At 48.5% G+C, this 17,590-nt stretch overlaps 1 protein-coding gene across 1 annotated transcript in view; it reads right to left on the bottom strand.

Moving 5' to 3' along the window:
* Positions 1-259: 259 nt before the first annotated feature.
* Positions 260-17,590, bottom strand: part of LOC133349491 (plexin-B3-like) — a 132,244-nt gene continuing 114,913 nt past the window's right edge. Inside the window, 13 exon segments of the mRNA XM_061562992.1 lie at positions 260-1,940; positions 2,283-2,357; positions 3,004-3,079; positions 4,511-4,575; positions 5,658-5,805; positions 6,073-6,233; positions 6,831-7,003; positions 8,223-8,313; positions 10,125-10,228; positions 10,409-10,568; positions 11,495-11,641; positions 12,889-12,955; positions 13,505-13,683. Coding sequence (XP_061418976.1) covers positions 1,836-1,940; positions 2,283-2,357; positions 3,004-3,079; positions 4,511-4,575; positions 5,658-5,805; positions 6,073-6,233; positions 6,831-7,003; positions 8,223-8,313; positions 10,125-10,228; positions 10,409-10,568; positions 11,495-11,641; positions 12,889-12,955; positions 13,505-13,683 — 1,551 coding nt within the window. The 3' untranslated portion in view covers positions 260-1,835.

A 17,590-nucleotide genomic window follows, 5' to 3' on the forward strand; every position in this document is an offset into this window, starting at 1 on the left:
AACTACGAATACCATTTTGTTTAAATCCAAAACTTAACCCTATACTTAGCTATCTATAATAAATGAGCCTTCGAGTTCTCATCTGTTTAGACAGAGTCCCTGTAAAGGGTTGTGCTTATTTTTAAATTGGTCATTGCCAGCCGTTACCATTTACTGCTGGGTATTTAAACCTCCTTAAGTTCTGCACATCTGCAATCCACTCCATTATAATTGCTTTCATAACTCGATACTGTCGTCCCACCATTTAAAACATTTATTAAATCCCATAAAAAGAATATTAAAATCATACAACAAAAATAAGGCAATTTAGTCAGCATTGCATCTCCGTTTAGTTTCTCCCTGCAAGCTTTGATTTTGCTTTAAGATTCTTCATCGGTGCCTACACTGCATTGCATCCAACACATGAGCAGCAACACAAGCTCGGATTCTTGCGAGAAAGCATCTTAAACCGAGGAAGCGCCCAAGTACCCAGTTTTGATTGACCACTTGTACCCCTTTTACACTGGCAAATCTGAGCCGAGCCAGTGCAGGGCCCTCACAGGTGGCAGTGCTAATGACATGTGCAATGCATCTAACATCACCACTTAAAGAAAATCAATAAAATAGCATCCAGCAGTCGAAAGCCTTGGAGCATTGAACAGTGCGAGTATGTATATCTGCGCGCAAGTCAACTCAAACACGGCGTGTCATCCGTCTCCATGTTACACACTGCGTGCCATGTCAGCGGCATGGCTCGGCTTCTGCAGTGGAAAAGCCTGCCTCCTGACCCGTGCTAGGCTGGCTCTGTATGGCGCGGTCTCGGATGTGCCAGTGGAAAAAGGAATATTCCTGTAGTTCAACAACATGGAATGCATTATACTGAACAATCATAGATCTAACTTACGCTATTTCTGCCAGGACCCTACATTATGTGGAAGCACAGCCTTAAGTGACGTTTGTATTTGGTGAAGGGAAGGGTGTGTTTGCAGCACTATGCCTTACTGTTTTGGAGGACATATGTACATAAATGCATTAAGTTTCAGTGTCACACACACACACGCACATTTATTGCTAAAGTAATTGGAAGTGTATATAGAATGCTCGTACTGTATATACTTAAATATGTATATATAATGCATGTGGTACACATACACTAAGTACACAATATATAACCCCCTCGGTGCTAAATATATATACATATACACACACACAAACTAGATCCCCCATTTAGCCTTTTAGACTGTTGGGGCAAGTGCTGTTAGCGAGCACATATTAAGGACGGCAAAGCTAGCAGCACTCCCAGCCTCAATTGTTCCAGCCTAGTGCTATTGATTACACTGCTCCAGGTACTCATTTTAGGCTCAGCTAACCTAGGGGAGGACAAATCCAGGTTCAATTCCCACTTCCAACTTGTGTTGTTCATAGCTTGAAATTGAACCTGGAACACTGGAAATGCTGCAGTGCGCTAACCACTACGACACCACCTCCTAATCACACCACACACGTGGGCCCACACACGCACACACAATATAAACTAATGAATTACTCTGTAAACTAAGACATATCTACACAGCATTACACACACACGATACACACACTTCACACTTGGACAATCACAGTACTGTACTTGTACACAGCTTCCCTCCGCTCCACAATAGGCGAGTTTTTTTCCACGGCCGACAGAGCTTTTGCGCACGGGTCGACGGCAAAACCGCCGATTTCATCGACGATCTTGGGATGTGTAGAACACGAGCGACAAGGGTGGTCCAGGTCCACTTGTCGTGGCGAGGGGTTAGCGACGTTGAGCCCCAGAGACCCCGGGTCAAGGGTCGCAGTCTGCACGATTGCCGTGGGGCTCACAGATCTGTGACCTTGTTCTCCAGGGCAGCTGCCACCTGCTGCAGACGGTAGGACAGCTGCATCTTCTGCGCGACGGGGTCCTCCTCTAGCGCCGTGATGAGCTGGGTGCGGCAGGGGGGCGGCTCGTTAAGTCGCGCGATACATTACAACGAGGCAGTGCAATAGAAATGCGGCGACGCATCGATTAACTCGCATGGTGTAGAAAATGAGTGTACAGGCGGTGCAACAGCACTGGGACCCACAAGCCAGAGGGCTAAGACGACTGGGTTACGAAGAGGGAGAAAGGCAGGGGCGAGCACTGGCCATAGGCATTGGCCTAGGAAGGTGGCAGATTGTTGGGACAGGCGGAGCGGCCGTGTCAAGTTCTGCAACCGAGCGGCTGCCAGCGCGTGAACCGCTCATGGGACGGGCGTTCGTTCCCGTGGACGTAGGCCGCAGCTCACCTGGTCGTAGTACTTGATGATGTACTTGTACAGCTCGTGCAAGGCCACCATTGTGTTCAGCTCTCCTCCGTTGTTCTGCACAAGTCCGGGTTGGCGTCAAAACAAAAAGAATCGATTAAACCAAGAAGGCCTTGTGGCTGACGGAAAGTGTGAACGCTACTATTACTTTTTCGTGCAGAGGGACGAATGTGTGAAGAAGATGTACTGTCTGCGTGTTTACTTTATTATATAACGCTCGTCGATAAATAGACCGTCCCTGTAGAGGCCTAATTGAAATACGAGTTCAGTTTGCCAATCGCGAAAGGGAATTGTCTAAAGAAAACATTTTATTTGACTGAAAAGCAGCAAACATCATAAATCATCCAAGCTTTAACACATTCATGTCTACATGTATGCAGGTGCATGGACGTACATGTAGATGCATACATGTATGTGTATAATCTAGCGCAAATGCAATGTACACACCGAGTGCTTTGTATACATGCATTATCAGCACGTGGTGAACACAAACATTTCATGGGTGTAGACTACATCGGAACAAGCATCTTTCGCAGTCGTTCCCGATCGTTATGAATAACTAATCTGATGTCATAAGACAGGACATTTCCAGCAGTGCACTATGCAGTTTTAATATTTAACCGGCACTGGGAATTTTATTTGGCAATTATAAAGAAACGCAGACGGACAACGACGAACAAAATCGGCATTGAAGGAAACGTACCCTCGACTCCTCGGCGAGGAAAGCGTTCATTTCCTGATCGCTGACGGGGGACATCTGCCGCACGTCGGCATAGTACCTGTGTGCCAGAGACAAGGGGGCCCCCCAAGGGGCCTCGTCAAGGGCGCCAGAGCCAGACGCCGCTCCCTCGTGAGCCTCGCTCGCAACCTCCGCGTCCGTCATCACACCCTGCAGCGCAACCCGCTCCTAAACCACACCTCCCCACGGTCCATCTGTCCACCCTTCCACAGCGTTCCTCCATTCGAATGTAAATGAGATGTTTATGCTTTACATATCTCTATTATTTAGGCATATACGAGTGATGTATGCATCGATAAAAATGGATGCGCCCTTATGTCCGGTATGAATGCGTTGAATCATACGATTCCATTATAATGCAAATTATTACTTTTGGGTGATTAAAGCATAAAAAGAAATGTAACTGAACCTGAACATTGTAAAAATATTAAAGATAAAACAAGAAACGATACAAATATATAAAAAAAAGATAGATTATTGAATCAAATCCCAACCATGAATTATAACAATCCATCAAATTGCATGGAAGGGAAGGAGGGGGGGTTCCCCGTGAGACATTCCATGCCTACTTGCTACACTGCACATACGAGCACGAGCCTTAGATAGACCATGCGAGTCCACACCATTCGTATAGCGCGCGCACAAACCGTCAGCATGATGAACAGTTGTGTTACTCAGCGGGACAATCGTGTTTTATTCCTAGAAACACTGCGTTGAACAACTCGAAAACACCTTTCATAAATGAATACATTTTAATCTCGTTTACCCCGATAGACTGCCAGAGAAAATATTGTTGGAGAGAATCTATTAGGAATGGCATTTATATACAAAGGAGTGGGGGGGGGGGGGGGTGGGACAGCAGGCATAGAGCCACAGCGCCTTTTGTTTCTCAAGCCAGATTTTCCGCACAGCATGCTACCCATCGTGGCACATGCTCCCTTAGCACAAAGACAACAAGAAAAATCCCCCATGTAGCCTATACAAGCTGTTGGGGCAAGTTCTGGTTAGCGAGCACCTATTAGTGCCGGCACGGAACATGAGTAGGGGTGGTGTGGCCGGTGCCGTGCCGAGGACGCCTTTATAAACCCCGAGTGCTGATGTTTACACATCACAACAGGTACCTGTTGTTGCTTCCGAAACGTCGTGATTTTTATTTTATTTTTATTTTACTTTTAATTTTTTACCTACGTGACTCTACCGAAAAAAACCTAAGAATACGAATCCTTGCAGTCACGAAAGCTTCAAATCTAGAAATACTCTATTTAAGGTTGAAACAACCTAGGGGAGGCTTAGGATCGAGTCATATAATTAATCAACCCCGGATGTCAGCCATGGCCAGGAGTCAAACTCGGGGCACCTAGTTCGTAGCACGACACGCTTACCGATATAGCAGTACAACCGCTCCCCTCCCCAGAGCACACACACACACACATCATACACACGTACGCACAACATGCTCATACACACTTACTTTTCCACCATCTTCTTGTACCGTGGGATTTCCCTTGCGTACAGCAGTTTGTTGATTGGTGAATCCTGGAGACAGGGTCACACATCAGCATTCGCATAACCTTCACCATTACCAGCAACTGCAGACACATCAAACAAATTTCATTCGAACACTGCCCATTCACATTCTGTTCTCGCACAGCAACACACATTCCCCACCCCCCACCTCCCGAAATATAACATCTGCACTAATTCAGGATAACTTGCTAACATACTGGTTATAAAGAGCAAAAGGAACTCTGATACATGTTTTATGAAACCTCAAACGTTTTGGAGTTAAGTGTTATCGAATGGTCAGCACCTGTTATTATCAGTCTGGGATTCTGAAAAAATATAGAATTTTACAGGTGTAAAATCCTCATCTAAAACCACTACTGGCTGTTCCATCAGTATTCTCTGCCATCCATTCATGTCATGGGAAAACAAGCCTTTGAGCTGAAGCGTAAAAATAATTAAAGCAAGGGAGATTGACTTCTGGTCCCCTCTTATTGTCAACCACACAACCCGAGTCCTTTCTCCACTTTGTTCGCTTTGCTGGACATCCATCTCATTTTCCTCTTTCCTCCTGGCTTCTTCCCTGCTCCCCACACACTCCTGCTTGACAGCTGAGCTCCCCTTCTAGTTTCCTACATCACGATGGGGTGGAATCACAGGGAAATATGTCCTACTTATATTCGAACCCTAATTTGCTGTATATCTCCGGTCCCACGCTTAACCTAAAAAAACAAGCCAAAATAATTATACGACCAACACTGCACCCACATAAAAACTTTTGACAAGAGCACAAGGATTTCTTGATCTTTCATTCTGCCGACTTTACCACAATAGCTGCTGGAAGCATTTGGACAATAGAAATTACCACAGCAGCTTGCCCTTGGTATCGCCAACCAATAAACAAATCAAACTGGCACACTTGTGATTGCCCGTCGGCTCCCTGGGTCACACAAGGAGTCATTGGCACAAAGGCACAGCCGTCAGCTGTCTCCGATTTTTTTCCACATTGGCTCCGAGTGCCTCGGGCTGAATTATGTGGTAACTTCCCCCTGATGCGCGCTGCCCACTGCCCCCCACCCTGCCATGCCCCCCCCCCCTTTCCCCACATCCCTCACCCTTCCAAGCTTCTGCTCGACGGTCGTGCACGAATCCATGAAGGTCTGGGCGATCACGGTGAGCGCCGAGTCCGTGATGTCCGACACGTGCACGTCGAACACGAACTGAGGGTTCTTCAGGATGTTCACCCAGAACCTCAGCGGGAGGCTGAGGGCACGGAGACAAGAGTCACAACCAACTCGCGCAGAGAAGACACGGTGACTACCAACTCGCGCAGAGAAGACACGGTGACTACCAACTCGCGCAGAGGAGACACGGTGACTACCAACTCGCGCAGAGGAGATAAATATCACAGCAACATCAAGCCTTACTGACAACATCTGTGAAACATAGCTCCTTCGCGACAGCTTTGCACATCGTATGCAACTCAATTATTATAGGGAGAGAAAGATGTACGGAGGGCGGCTCTCGCACCTGTTCGTCTTCCAGATGTGCAGGGTCTCGGCGTCGGTGATGCCGTGCCTCTCCGCTTGCTCGTCGAGGAAGTCGAAGAAGTACTTGACGGCGACAGGGACGGCGCCCCGTGCGCTCAGCACCACCGTGAAGAGGTCGTCCACAAAGTTCTGCAGGATGCTCTGCGCACGCAACACACACGAGCGGTCGAGACCAGACGCGGCGTGAGCCAAGTGTCGGAGACGGCGGCTCGCCGGTGTGTTTTATTTGGGGTTGTACCGCGCGCACCGTTCCACGCGACGTGTTCGCGTCTTTGCGACAAAGTATTAGACTTAAACCGAGACGAGAGAGGGATTTATAAATGTGCCTATTTTGTTTCAACTGCCACGCCGAAAGATCGAACCGGTGGCATCCCTGATTTAATGTGCACCGTATGCGTATGTATACAAAAAAATAAAGACAAAGATCCCGTGTATAGCGTTAACAGACTGTAACAGCAAGTGCTGTTAGTGAGCAGCTATGAAGGCCGGCACGGCACACGAGAGGGTGGGTGGCCATCGCCATGCCTGTCCGCTTTTGTCTCCCTCGTGGCGATGTTTACACATTGCACCAGCGCAGCGCGCCAACCTCTGTGCTACCACTCCCCACCGTTGCAATACACCAAAACACACACAATTGAACTGTGCCACTTTGCCAATGGAAAATAACATATACACACATATATATAAAAATGTGAAGTATCTTCCATGCACAGGGCAACACTCGGGGATGAGACAAACCTTCATGGAGAGAAGCCGCATCAGATAGATCTCTGGGATGACCTTGGTCTGCGCGCGGTCACGGATGCTGCCCTTGCGTCGCCCGGCATGAATCTCGGGCTCCTCTGTGGCCTTGACGAGGTGCCACCTCCTCACGCCGTCCTCGTCGTCTCGATCCGACGGGCAGCTCGAGCCTGCACGCGGAAGCACGCACGCACACAGGGACATACAAACGCGCACGCACGCAGGGATAAAACACACGAGGAAACAGGGACACGCACACAAACGCCAGCACGCACACACGGACATACAAACGCGCACGCGACGCACACGCAGGGATAAAACACACGAGGAAACGGGGACACGCACAAAAACGCCAGCACGCATGCACACAGGGACATACAAATGCGCACGCACACGCAGGGATAAAAAAACGAGGAAACGGGGACACGCACACAAACGCCAGCACGCACACACAGGGACACGCACGCTCAATCAAATTATCTCTTTTGCAGGTGATGAGCCATATTAGTGCGATTGTGGCCATGCAACTCAAACTATGGACAGTGCAGTAAACCACTGGAGTCTGTGCTCTTTCAACTGAGGAGGAATAGCAAAACTAGACAAACTCTCTCCGCGTGGCTAGCAGACCTCGACAGTGGCATTTAGCTCCTGAATATATTTCCATATGCATGAATAAAATACTACATAACCTCATATCCTGCTTTCCAATATTAGACATACATATTTTAAATTTAGAAATGCAATGCAAATACAACACAATACTCTATAACCTGTTACCAGATAAGTTCACCTGGAAAACTGCATGGATTTTACAAAGCTGTTGTGCATGAAGCCACTGCCATCGCTTTCCAAGTATCCGCCCGCCCTGCGATTGGTTTCCAGCTGCGGCTGACATAAGTGGCGATAAGCTGAATCAGCCCTGGGGCCTGTCCTAGGTCAACTTCAACCTTAGTTAAGTAGCTTGTGCGGTGTGTAAACATCAGCACTGGAATAGCAAAGGTGGCCTAGCATGATGCTAGCCACACCACACCCCAGCGTGCACTTTGGTAGATTAAATAGGTACTTGCTAGCCTGTGTAAAAGATACTTGGGGCATCTCTGTCAAACCCAGTGACCTAAGTTCTAATCTTACAGTCAACACCAGTGACAATTATCCGAACCGGTCTTGGGACTCTCCTAAGTTGACTCGCTCTCAAATGAATACCCGGTGCGATGTGTAAACATCGCCACTCGGAAGACAAAGGTGGGCGGACGCGGTGCTGGCCACCCACCCCCTCGTACCGTGCTGGCCTTTCTAGCTACTCGCAAACAGCACTTGCCCTAAAAGTCTGTTAAGGCCACAAGGGGGCTCTATGTCCGGTCTTTGTGTGGGTGCGTGTGTGAGGCTCACGCGCGCCGGCTGTGAGGTCGCGGTGAGGCTGTGGGCAAGCCCGGTTTTCCAGCGAGCGTGGGACGAGGAACATGCGCGCTCCCTCCTGGATCTAGAGGCGAGGATCAGGGGAGATGGAGCACCGTGAGAGTTGAGATGTGCAGCAACACTCGGAGCGAGAGAATCCATATACTCGTCCTTTTGTGGCGAGGTTGGCACAGCGGTTAGTGCCCCGCGCCATGAACCCGGATGTACGAGTTTGATCCCAAACAAGGCGAACATGAGCGGCGGGGTGGGATAACAAAGCCAATCCTCGTTGACCCCGCAACCTCCACATTCAGCGTGCACGGACCAACCCTGGTAAAATATGGCTCAACAACCCCCACGAGAGGAGGTCTCCAATCAGCAGTGAGAAGGACTGTGACCTGAAGTTATAAATATCCGGCCTTTACTGAAGGAGCTCCCGCTAATGAGCATCACAAAATGTAGATGCGTATGAAATATTCCCCCGAGCAGGGGCATAACCAGTGATGGAAGTGTAGTAAGTATATGGGAGGCTTGACGACAGGATCGGAGGCACACTTGTTTATTACACCAACACAGTAATTACAGGTCACTTGGCTACAGGGATTGCACAACAGCTAACCCCTCTAACCTATGCCAATTCCTCCACTACGGGGCTAGGGGAGGCTATCTGTCCCAGCCTGGTTAAGCTGGGATCCCGGCACCCTGAGTCACCAGACCAGCTTAGTCTGGGCTCTCGGGGCCACGCCACCGGCTTGCCCTGGTCGGCCCTTATAAGGACAGCGAGCCAGGGGAGCTCTGGGGCCTATTCTAGCAGGTCTTCCTTCTTCTCTGGTTAAAGCTGAGCCCCGACCTCGAGCCCTCGAGCTCATCACCTTTTATAGGACTCGCCCCCGAGGGGGGGCCCGTGGGGGATGCACATGCGGACGTCGGTGCGAGCGCCACCCTTGTGTACGGCCGTAACCCCGCCCCTTGTGTTTGTTGGCCATCCGTGGCCATGCATAATCACACCTCAACATCCGTAGCCATGCGCAATTACACCTCTACAGAAGCAAGGACATATATGTACACTGGAGACATTGAAATCCTAAGGCTATATGCCCACACACACACACGTGTTGGTTCTCTGAAAGAAATGTAGTTCCATCCACTTTGGCAGTGTTCCAAGGAGAATATTCAAACTCCACACTCTACATAATTGTGCAATGATGCAACAATGCAGCAATTTAAATTGTTACACTCATGATGCACGCTTCGAACCTGGTGGGCAAGAGTCAAGTACTCTTAGCTCGTGCAAATTATTTGCAAATTATATGTGGCATTGTAACACTTCTTCGAATCTTTTGGGAGTGTGGTGGCACTGGACTGTGGAAGTGATTCAGTCCACGTCTACCAATAAACCTACTTGCTGTACTGTATCTCAGTTACCCTGTTTCCCAGCAGGTGGACAACTCGCATAAATCACAGCTCGATCTCCGTGTGAGCCACCAGCCTTTCCCCCCCACCCCCCATCCCCGATTAGCATGGACTGCAGGCACTAAAAACCACCACGCACCGGCTGCATTAGGGGATCGTTTTAAAAACGCGAACCAGACCACCCCGGAAACCCCGGGGATCGGGAGCAGGACCCCCTTGATTGGTCGGTTGCGTCTGTCGGAGCGAGCGGTGGGCAGAGGTCGCAAACGGGTTTTGATTCCTTACCCGTACCCGTACCCGGCCGCACCAGGGTCGCAAACGGGTACCCGTACCCTACCCGATACCCGGCTACCCGTACCCGGTCGGGTACCCGGTCGGGTACGGGTAGCCGCGTATCGGGTAGGGTACGGGTATCGGGTACCCGATTGCGACCTCTGGCGGTGGGGGAGGTCGGGGGGGGGTACCCTGACTGGGGCCGCTCACCCGGTAGTGCCGCAGGGTGTTGATGCGCAGCCAGCGTCCCTGCACCACCGACGTCAGGTCCTCATCCGACAGCGTGAACTGCCCGGCGAACGTGCTCCGCCACTCTGCCGACGGCACGCGCATCCGTGAAGAGTCGCTTAGCATGCACAAGGCCAAGGCGCAGCCCTGCAATTGCTTGCTCATGCCACTGCTGGCTGAAGGGCCTCCCCCTCAAGGGGCCTCTACTGTACAGACTTGTGCCGGTGGTGGTGACGGCAGCGGTGAGCGTGATCGTGGTGACGTACCGAGCTCTACGGTGTCGACGCTGGGTCGCTGCGAGTACGGCACGTTGCGGTACACCTGGTCCAGGATCTTGTCCTTCACCTGGCCGATGGAGTCGCAGTCCAGAACCCGCACGAGTACGGGACCCTCCTCCCCCGAGTTCTCCACCGTCGCGTTAATCACCTGTCAGTCGGGCAGCAATGAAGACACCGGCTCAATCCCAAAACTAAACTCAACCCCTCACCATTGAGCCATGATAACGACCTCCCCCCCCCCCCAAGGTAGTGTCGCCAGCTCTCATATTCCTGTGCTTTAAAAATCAAACCGAGACCTGTGCACAAGCCGATTTGATCGCTTAATCCCGGGTGGTGGACATTCACTAGTTTTGATCACCAGCTGTGAATTCTGTCTAGGGACACATGCTGCCCGAGCCCACTTACTTTTATGAAGTTAATAAAACGTCTCGAACCCACGCACCATCAGTTGCAAAGATAATGATTCGGACAGGCTGAAGAGACAATGATGAATTATCAACGTGTATGAAATGGAATTGCCATCAAAATTTTCCGTGACTGGAAAATCGCTTTGTTCGAATCTAGTGGTATGGATCTGGGCAAGTGGCATGATGGCTATAGTTCACAAATTTTAATTAGCGTGGAAAAAATAATAAGGATTTGACTTCTAGAATGCTTGTCTGCAGGTTATTATGAACTTTGTATTCTCACCCAAACCTGCAGTCCTACTATAGCTGCAGATTTCCGAATGAAAACATTTAATCAATAAACACAGAGTCAACACGTTATCACGGTGGTATAATCGTACGATAAACTACGTGAAATGCAGTCAACCCTTCGGGCGAGGGGAAATTACTACACAACGCAACATCAATATCCTACAAACGTGGAATAGTACAAGAAATGTCGCTTGATAGTTGAATACCAGCCAGTGCGAGACATTAAAATGCTGCGCTCTGGAGCATGACATCCACGATATCACCCAGAGCATGGATTCAATTCACCGCGTCCCTGTAATTGGACGTGGGAGATAGCGTCGAGACAATCATGGCAACGGTGGCTTCATCCCCGCCCACGCGTCGCCCATGGGCCCACCAGACTCTGGTAGTCGACGTCCTCGCCGAGTAGGCGGGTGTCGTTCAGCGAGTACTTGGCCTTGCGCAGGACGCCATCCACGGGGCCCTTCTCCACCTGCTGCTTGATGGCGCGGAACAGCATGAACAGGGGCTCGCCCGCCGTGTCCTGTGGTGGCACGCGTGCGGAACAAAACACGACCGACGCCACACAATGGTCAACGGTGACGTGCGGGCCAGCGGTGCGGGGGCGTCAATGGAAAGTTTAATGGAAGAGGGGGGTTCCTTCCGGAAGGGTTTAGGAAAAGTTAAAAATGTCACAAATGCGCCGATGATCCATGGTGGGATTATCCGGATTGCAGATTAATCCTGCGTGCGATAAAACGAATTCAATAGCTGTTCAACAAGATAACTGTGGTATATTGCAAGCGTGAGCTTGCTGCTAGAGAGCTATTTTGACTCGTTTTTTTGGCCCTATTATTTTGTCTCCCACCCCCCCCGCCCCCCCCCGGAATGTTGTTGCCTCATTGTAGTGTCAGCGACATGGAAACTATCTAAAGTAGACCTCGGACGGACGATAACGCCGGTTGCACGCAAGGGCAGGCGGCCCAGCTCCCTAGGGACCACAAACACGGTCGGAAAATAAACCGCCTTCTTTAAGAAAAACAAAATAAACCGATGATGCGGCACATTCTACGCCTTTACCCCATTCTGTGAAGTTAAACAATGTGTGCTTATAGCCTCGCTTATGTTCGCTGTATGGCGACTAATGGGAATTTGCAGGGGTGTTCGGGAAAGGCTCAAGGATTGCAATTTGCATGTATATTTATATAAAGAACCAAAGAGTATTTATATAAAATACTAAAGTGAACATTGACACAGTGCTGATCTCCTGTTTACAGCCCTGAGCCAGTCACATTTGCAAATGTGATTTGTAATTATAATCATTCAGCGTGTATCGATAGTTCAATGTGAACGTGCCACTTTAGTGAGGGACTGCTGCTGTGTGGTGTTATCTTGGTTTGGTGTGGTGCTGGTATGTTGTTGTTTTTGCTGCCTTGCTCGACCTTAAAAAAAAAACATCGGACTTAAATAATTTATTGATTTATAAAAAAAATTATTAAGTGACTTTGCTTACCATTTTCTCTATTTTGCACTCCGTTAATTTTTTTAATTGTTTGCTGTTGCAACTTGGATCTTGTTGATCTGCCCATGCTGGACATCTGTGAGAAAGAGCTTTATCGCTCATCGGATTCCTCCAGCCTGTATAAGGATTTTGATTCTATGGAGCAAAGAACCCCATGAGGCCTTCAGCAAAGTGGGTTGACATTGGGCTTGTACATCATTAGTCCAATTGCTATCTTCGTATTATTTCTTGGATCACTGCTCCGTGGGGACCCTTTGGAAGCGCCTCACCTTGAGGAATTTGTAGAGGCACACAGACATCCAGTTTGTCAACATCTTCTCTGCCACCGTCTCCGTCCTGCCACACGGCACAGGGGGGGTGCGCACACGCGCGTGTGAACGCGTGGAGTTCCCCAATGGACAGGTGTGATGAGTGTGGAAACGGTTGTGTGAATTAACGATTTGACTCGTGGGCGAGTGGGACGAGTGGGTGAATGAACAAATTTGGGGGCCAAATTCAAGGAAGGCTTTAATTCGACGGCTGCGCGCATGATGAATAGCGACAAGTTAATCAACAGGTGTGAAAACGAATGAACAGACTAATAAACGGATGGGTGCTTAAATAAACGATTGCTTAAGTTGCAAATTAAGCACTGATTAAATGAATGGGTGTGCTCACTGAGAAATTGTAAGAGATGGAAATTAATTAACCGCCAAAAAAAAACCCTTCTCGGTTAGTGAATTTATGAGCAGACTGATGGGCTCGCGTTACTGGCAGGCGACTGGGGAGCGGGGCTGATGAACGATGGGGGAGGAGAGGGTGGGGGGGGCTGATGAACGATGGGGGAGGAGGGGAGGGCTGATGAACGATCGGGCGAGGAGGCCATCCGAACTGCGAGGCGCTCACCTGCGCAGCATGAGCTTGGGGTTCTTGGCCACGTACTGCCCCACCAGGTCTCCCAGCAGCGTCTTGAGGATGTCCGTGTAGTACTCCAGCTTGTCCTGCAGCGCCACCGTCAGCAGCGACGCCACGCAGCCACGGTCCCGTGCCGAGAACTTGGGTTGTCCCTCCAGCGTGTGGATCATCTGCAGGGTTGACGACCCGAGTACGGAAGGGAACCCGGGGGGGAGTGGGGTGGTCCCGATGACGGTTGCCGCGATGTGACACTTCACACTACGGGGGCAGTGGCAAGGCCCAGCGGGAGCGCGTTCACCGCTCGTTGCAAAGGTTTGCGGCAGAGGTCGCAACCGGGTACCCGATACCCGTACCATACCCGATACCCGGCTACCCGTACCCGGGTCGGGTACGGGTACCCGTTTGCGACCCTGGTGCGGCCGGGTACGGGTAGACCGTGAGTCACTGGTGAGTAACCGTTTGTCACTCATTTCACAACGTCTTGTCTCTTTTCACAATTCAAGTTCCTAGAATCAACCCACCCGCGCCTGCAACATGGCTTCATCCCAGAGGTCGCAATCAGGTACCCGATACCCGTACCCTACCAGTACCCGGCCGGGTACGGGTAGGGTACGGGTACGGCCGGGTACGGGTACCCGTTTGCGACCCTGGTGCGGCCGGGTACGGAATCGAAACCCGTTTGCGACCTCTGGTTTGCGATACGAATCCGGCAGACCGCCCCCGGTTACCGATGCGGGAGTAATTAGCCGAAGAAATATGCGCCACAAATTACTCAGTTGGGATTAAACAGAGCAACGTTGTGAAGCTGCTGCAGATCATGTTTGTGAAGCTGCAGATCGTGTCTGAAGCGTAGCGCCTTCTTTCGCGATAGCCTTGCACTATAAGCATGGAGCAAATACAGTAGCAAACGTAATAAACTGTCTATACTATGAGATCTCTTTTACCAGTGGCAAAATATAATAGTAGGTTTTTACCCTTTTAACTGGTACAAAACTGACACCTTTATTCAAGGCATCATGTTTGCAATGACCACAACACAAGTAGTCAAAAAAGCAAACAAAAAGAAGCAACTCTGATAAGGATGATAATATGCACTGTCCTTGAAGTTGATTGGCCCACACCCGAGACGGCTTTCTTTAGAGCCTAGTCCCCATTGGTGTAGGGCCAGATGACACCAGAAGGCGTACAACTCAAACACAGTGCAATATCAGAGTATTGAGAGCTCGGGGTAAGCATTTACACTATGAGATCTCTTTTACCAGTGGCAAAATATAATAGTAGGTTTTTACCCTTTTAACTGGTACAAAACTGACACCTTTATTCAAGGCATCATGTTTGCAATGACCACAACACAAGTAGTCAAAAAAGCAAACAAAAAGAAGCAACTCTGATAAGGATGATAATATGCACTGTCCTTGAAGTTGATTGGCCCACACCCGAGACGGCTTTCTTTAGAGCCTAGTCCCCATTGGTGTAGGGCCAGATGACACCAGAAGGCGTACAACTCAAACACAGTGCAATATCAGAGTATTGAGAGCTCGGGGTAAGCATTTACACTATGAGATCTCTTTTACCAGTGGCAAAATATAATAGTAGGTTTTTACCCTTTTAACTGGTACAAAACTGACACCTTTATTCAAGGCATCATGTTTGCAATGACCACAACACAAGTAGTCAAAAAAGCAAACAAAAAGAAGCAACTCTGATAAGGATGATAATATGCACTGTCCTTGAAGTTGATTGGCCCACACCCGAGACGGCTTTCTTTAGAGCCTAGTCCCCATTGGTGTAGGGCCAGATGACACCAGAAGGCGTACAACTCAAACACAGTGCAATATCAGAGTATTGAGAGCTCGGGGTAAGCATTTACACTATGAGATCTCTTTTACCAGTGGCAAAATATAATAGTAGGTTTTTACCCTTTTAACTGGTACAAAACTGACACCTTTATTCAAGGCATCATGTTTGCAATGACCACAACACAAGTAGTCAAAAAAGCAAACAAAAAGAAGCAACTCTGATAAGGATGATAATATGCACTGTCCTTGAAGTTGATTGGCCCACACCCGAGACGGCTTTCTTTAGAGCCTAGTCCCCATTGGTGTAGGGCCAGATGACACCAGAAGGCGTACAACTCAAACACAGTGCAATATCAGAGTATTGAGAGCTCGGGGTAAGCATTTACACTATGAGATCTCTTTTACCAGTGGCAAAATATAATAGTAGGTTTTTACCCTTTTAACTGGTACAAAACTGACACCTTTATTCAAGGCATCATGTTTGCAATGACCACAACACAAGTAGTCAAAAAAGCAAACAAAAAGAAGCAACTCTGATAAGGATGATAATATGCACTGTCCTTGAAGTTGATTGGCCCACACCCGAGACGGCTTTCTTTAGAGCCTAGTCCCCATTGGTGTAGGGCCAGATGACACCAGAAGGCGTACAACTCAAACACAGTGCAATATCAGAGTATTGAGAGCTCGGGGTAAGCATTTACACTATGAGATCTCTTTTACCAGTGGCAAAATATAATAGTAGGTTTTTACCCTTTTAACTGGTACAAAACTGACACCTTTATTCAAGGCATCATGTTTGCAATGACCACAACACAAGTAGTCAAAAAAGCAAACAAAAAGAAGCAACTCTGATAAGGATGATAATATGCACTGTCCTTGAAGTTGATTGGCCCACACCCGAGACGGCTTTCTTTAGAGCCTAGTCCCCATTGGTGTAGGGCCAGATGACACCAGAAGGCGTACAACTCAAACACAGTGCAATATCAGAGTATTGAGAGCTCGGGGTAAGCATTTACACTATGAGATCTCTTTTACCAGTGGCAAAATATAATAGTAGGTTTTTACCCTTTTAACTGGTACAAAACTGACACCTTTATTCAAGGCATCATGTTTGCAATGACCACAACACAAGTAGTCAAAAAAGCAAACAAAAAGAAGCAACTCTGATAAGGATGATAATATGCACTGTCCTTGAAGTTGATTGGCCCACACCCGAGACGGCTTTCTTTAGAGCCTAGTCCCCATTGGTGTAGGGCCAGATGACACCAGAAGGCGTACAACTCAAACAGTGCAATATCAGAGTATTGAGAGCTCGGGGTAAGCATTTACACTATGAGATCTCTTTTACCAGTGGCAAAATATAATAGTAGGTTTTTACCCTTTTAACTGGTACAAAACTGACACCTTTATTCAAGGCATCATGTTTGCAATGACCACAACACAAGTAGTCAAAAAAGCAAACAAAAAGAAGCAACTCTGATAAGGATGATAATATGCACTGTCCTTGAAGTTGATTGGCCCACACCCGAGACGGCTTTCTTTAGAGCCTAGTCCCCATTGGTGTAGGGCCAGATGACACCAGAAGGCGTACAACTCAAACACAGTGCAATATCAGAGTATTGAGAGCTCGGGGTAAGCATTTACACTATGAGATCTCTTTTACCAGTGGCAAAATATAATAGTAGGTTTTTACCCTTTTAACTGGTACAAAACTGACACCTTTATTCAAGGCATCATGTTTGCAATGACCACAACACAAGTAGTCAAAAAAGCAAACAAAAAGAAGCAACTCTGATAAGGATGATAATATGCACTGTCCTTGAAGTTGATTGGCCCACACCCGAGACGGCTTTCTTTAGAGCCTAGTCCCCATTGGTGTAGGGCCAGATGACACCAGAAGGCGTACAACTCAAACACAGTGCAATATCAGAGTATTGAGAGCTCGGGGTAAGCATTTACACTATGAGATCTCTTTTACCAGTGGCAAAATATAATAGTAGGTTTTTACCCTTTTAACTGGTACAAAACTGACACCTTTATTCAAGGCATCATGTTTGCAATGACCACAACACAAGTAGTCAAAAAAGCAAACAAAAAGAAGCAACTCTGATAAGGATGATAATATGCACTGTCCTTGAAGTTGATTGGCCCACACCCGAGACGGCTTTCTTTAGAGCCTAGTCCCCATTGGTGTAGGGCCAGATGACACCAGAAGGCGTACAACTCAAACACAGTGCAATATCAGAGTATTGAGAGCTCGGGGTAAGCATTTACACTA

This window comes from Lethenteron reissneri, chromosome 30, assembly GCF_015708825.2.
Source record: "Lethenteron reissneri isolate LAM-NWPU_2019-01 chromosome 30, ASM1570882v1, whole genome shotgun sequence".
In the NCBI taxonomy this organism is placed as follows: domain Eukaryota; kingdom Metazoa; phylum Chordata; class Hyperoartia; order Petromyzontiformes; family Petromyzontidae; genus Lethenteron; species Lethenteron reissneri.